We start from the raw sequence: 4,239 nt of genomic DNA on the forward strand, positions 1-4,239 counted from the left end.
ACGACGCACCAGGGCACTTTGAGTACCTCTGTTATACGCACTATAGCTGGATTAATACCTTACGTTGTTAAAAATGTTGTGTTTTGTTAAAATACACCTCGTAATGATTTCCAATTCTATTTCATAACCCGTCTGACTAAATGCATTCTGGTGTTCTTTCTATAAAGAATAACTCTGTTTAAAGTATCCAAGTACATTTGTATTAATAAACATAGCATAACACCTGTAATTAATACAGTTCTAGTGTAAAAAAGTAATACATTCTGTATAATTTAAAATGATGATAAACCACTAATCGAGTTTGCTTAATGTCACAAAAAACATAGATTGAAGTTCAACTCTAGTTTTGTTTCACCCAAAACCCACAGAAATATAATTGCTTTAAATAGTATAAATCAACTTGGATATGTTAACTTATTTCATTAAGTACTGGTGACTAATACCCTTGGGTTTCTATATCACAGGTTACACTGAATATTATGGCATATACAAATACCTGAGATTTGCTACATACGCATCCAAATTTGGCAAATCTTGCATTGGCATTTTGAAATACAAATAACATAATAAATTTAAATACCCAACGATTAATGTATTGCGGAGGTAAACGTTAATTTTGCTATTGCAGATAAGCGAAAATTTTAGAAAAATAAACAAAATTATGCACAGCGCAACAAAACAGTCTAGTAAAAAGTAAAACACTGCTTTTTAAAATTACAAGTTTAAAAAAATGCTGAACAGCTTATACTTTGGACAATCCAGCCAAAACTGCTCCAACGATAGTTGCAGAATAAGCAAAAGCCATCACAATAAAATTTCTTCTTCCCTAAATAAGAATGTGATTCAAATTGGTATGGAATTTTTACTTTAAGGAAATTTACACAGGATTTAAAGCATTTTAACAACATTTGCAGGTTACTTTGACCTGTTTTACAAAAAGTATTCGTTACACTATTGGCCAGTGCATACCAACGTACCGTCACTTCTTTGAACACAAAAATTCCCCAGAGAGATGCAATAATTCCTGGTCCAGTTGTAATAATGGGAAAACTAACTGCTTCACTCAAAAAGTTGTTTGCAACAAACCACCCGATATCCGCTGCAGCCCACATTGCACCGGATACAATGGCTGGCAATATGACAGCGGGGTAAATCTACAAAAGAAATCGTAACAAAATAAAAGATGAAACCTTGATTCAATAGTTTTTTTCAAGTGTATCTTGTACAAAAAAACTGTCGCGGAGCACATTGGTCGAATTTACCTTTGGTAATCACTGTAGAAATTAAATTATATAAAGCAAGTTTTTACTGAAGTTTTTAGAGCAGCACCTTTTCAATGTGTGATACAATATTGTAATTTTTGTTGTGTTTTTTTTAATATGGTTTATTACACATTTAACTCACATCGGGTTTGTTCTTCTTTATAATGCAGTATATCACAAAATAAAATGTACTTGTTGCTAAGATTCCACAGAAATGTGCAAAAACATAGTCTATATCTGAAAATAGCAATTTTGACAGAAAACAATTTTAGTAATATGACTTGGCAATGGCATACAAGGCTATATATACCTGTTTGGGAGGCACCCTTATAATTGTTCTTGATGTATATTACTGGGGCAAAACTTAACCCATACAATGTTCCAGAGAATACTGACAAGATGCATCCACTAAAATTAAACAACATTAAAATTTCCTATTTATTTAAAAAAAACAATTTAAATTAAGGAAAAAAATATAAAAAACTGAAACACAATATTCATACACAATTCTTCTTTGTGTTGGTCCTAATCGGTCAACCCAAGTCACATCAAGTGTTTCTGGAGTTTTGGATTCATCATCCTAAACAATTTTATAAGAAAAATACAAAATTCTTATTGTGATACAAATTTTTTTCTGATTTGTCTTATGCTCAAATATTAAACAAAAAAGAATTACAACATTATCTTTTCTTTCTTAAATCTTTAATAAGCATACCTGATGCTGTACCCTTGTATAAATTAAGTTTTGGTTCTCAGTCTGCGGAACTGGCACAGGTTGATCACTCTTTACAAACATAAAACCTACACCCCTGCAAGTGTAAACAAACTTACTTGAATAAGTGGTTGGCCAGCTTCATCATGAATTTCATTGAGCACCACGCCTTGACTTACGTCAGACTTTACAAACAACCATAACACAACACTGTACAGAAAGGAGAAGTAACAGTAACTCCAAGCATAATTACATGCAACACACTGGGTGGGAGTATTTTGAAATTTCTGTTGTCACACCAATTAGCAAAATTAAAGTATCCTTATTTGATTTCTTAAAACTCTTTATTATTTTAACAACTTACAAACCAATAGCATTAAACTATTACCTCATCATTGCAAAAGCAATTGCCAGATCATTGTATAGCAAGTTGTTTGGCGTTTGTGGAGTAAGACCAAACCAACCAAACCTTGGAAGACATAATACATTGATTAAATGTAATTATTATATTGGTATTTTTATTATTTAAACTTGACCATATAAAGACAAATCAAACAGTTCAATCCTAAAACCACAATGGTGCAATAGCACTTTTCAATGTTACTGTAGAATTTGTATTAGTTCAAAGGTTAACAAATAAAGCGATAACATGTCTCTTTTGATTCCTTATTTGATAGGCTTACTTCGAGGGAAAAGTTATTATGCTAATTTAGAAAACAAAGGTATTTTTAAAATATAATGCACCGCAATTAATAGTTTTTTTAGTGAAATACCTGCCACTTGCCCATCCTGATAGCAAATTAAAAGCTCCCCATATAAGCATTCCAAGTCCTAGACCTATGGTCTTAATAATTGGAACAGTGCAAATATTTCCAGTTGTCCACATAAAACCTTCAATTTAAATCTTTGTTATGACTTAAGGTTAACATAATTTTTTAAAGATGTCAATAAACTCAATATTGTTTTTTTGGTTTTAAAACATTATTGTTTCTCAACCCTTACCGCCAAGAAGTGCAAGTGGGTAAAATCTAGGAAAGCCTTGAACACAGTTTGTTATAAGACCACCAAACCAAATGGCCACACACAACATCCATTGAAAAAACAACCCTAAGAAAAGTGGAAAAATAAGTTGGCATGCATATACCACTGATTCTTCATACTTCTGTTATTTTTCTTACCATCACCAGTTTGGAATTTCTTTACAGGAACAAAGTTGCTACCAAAAAATATGATTGCAATGAAAGTTCCAATATACCCTTTCCAACTGGAATCCACTTTAATAACAACAAATCAGTTTCTTAGAAACCCAGGTAGACGAAGCAAAACGTGTTTAAAAAAATTATGTACATCAATATGTTCTTACCAGATGGTGTTGGCACTGTGGTGGTTACATTATGTGCAGTGCTTGAAGTTGTTTGTGAAAGTTTCAAGTGTAAGTGCTGAGAATCTGTAAATGCAGCACTTTTTATTAATATTCAGCTATATTAACACCTAATTCTTGAGCTTTCTTGCTAATTTTTTCATGGTATAACCTACAAGTCTGGGTAACTCTTACTTTTTTAATTAACTTCTATTTTAATCTCAAAATTTGTCTTACTTACCTGCAAAACGAAGCAGAATTTGCAAAAATATGCAGATTAAAATCAAGCGATGCACAACCATTGTTACTGCTGGTGTGCATTTGCTACTTTCCTTAAAACACAGAGAATTGTAAGTAAAGGTAAAATGTGAATATCGCCAAAGGAGTATTTTTGTGTTAATCCTTTTTGGTAGGAATTAAAACGACCTAGTCATTCCTACAGTAAATTTATTGATTGAGTTTAGAAACAACAATCTGTGTTATTTAATTTGGTTTTACCACTAAATACTTTCCCATTGGGGGAAGTCCGTCTACTTGTTCAAGTCTGCACTGATTTTTGGCGCATTACAAGCCCTGAGATTGAGATATACTTGCTTGCAATTAATTCTGTTAAAGTAAACTGGACAACCATACAGAAGTGCTAGTCTGGCTGCTATGCATTTATTAATTTTGAATAAATTCTCCAGATCTTCAGATCATAAACTATGGTAGGCCCGATTGCATTTTAGTGCCTTTTCCCGGTAGAGATCTTTGGCAGACAATGCTTGCCCAAAATCACCCCTTTGGCGTTATTTGGCTTGAAATATCGCCGGCCTAATGAATTTACCAAAAACAATTGTCGTGTGTGGCGTATTATATCGTCCTATTTTGGCGGAAGATTTCAGCCCCAAAACAATCTGGTGTAA

The 4,239-nt window shown here is 32.6% G+C and overlaps 1 protein-coding gene across 1 annotated transcript; it reads right to left on the reverse strand.

Annotated features, from left to right (window-relative positions):
- Positions 1-251: 251 nt before the first annotated feature.
- LOC146161136 (transmembrane protein 144-like) lies at positions 252-3,357 on the reverse strand. Its single transcript, XM_083384436.1, has 11 exons — positions 3,338-3,357; positions 3,153-3,248; positions 2,977-3,081; positions 2,748-2,865; positions 2,363-2,443; positions 2,094-2,184; positions 1,766-1,842; positions 1,573-1,670; positions 1,405-1,499; positions 978-1,154; positions 252-826 (listed from the first exon to the last, which is right to left on the reverse strand). The coding sequence occupies exons 3-11, from the start codon at positions 3,062-3,064 to the stop codon at positions 743-745; spliced, it is 909 nt and encodes a 302-aa protein (XP_083240562.1). The 5' UTR covers positions 3,065-3,081; positions 3,153-3,248; positions 3,338-3,357; the 3' UTR covers positions 252-742.
- Positions 3,358-4,239: the final 882 nt, after the last annotated feature.

The sequence above is a fragment of the Ascidiella aspersa genome, chromosome 3, assembly GCF_963924565.1.
Source record: "Ascidiella aspersa chromosome 3, kaAscAspe10.2, whole genome shotgun sequence".
Lineage (NCBI taxonomy): Eukaryota > Metazoa > Chordata > Ascidiacea > Phlebobranchia > Ascidiidae > Ascidiella > Ascidiella aspersa.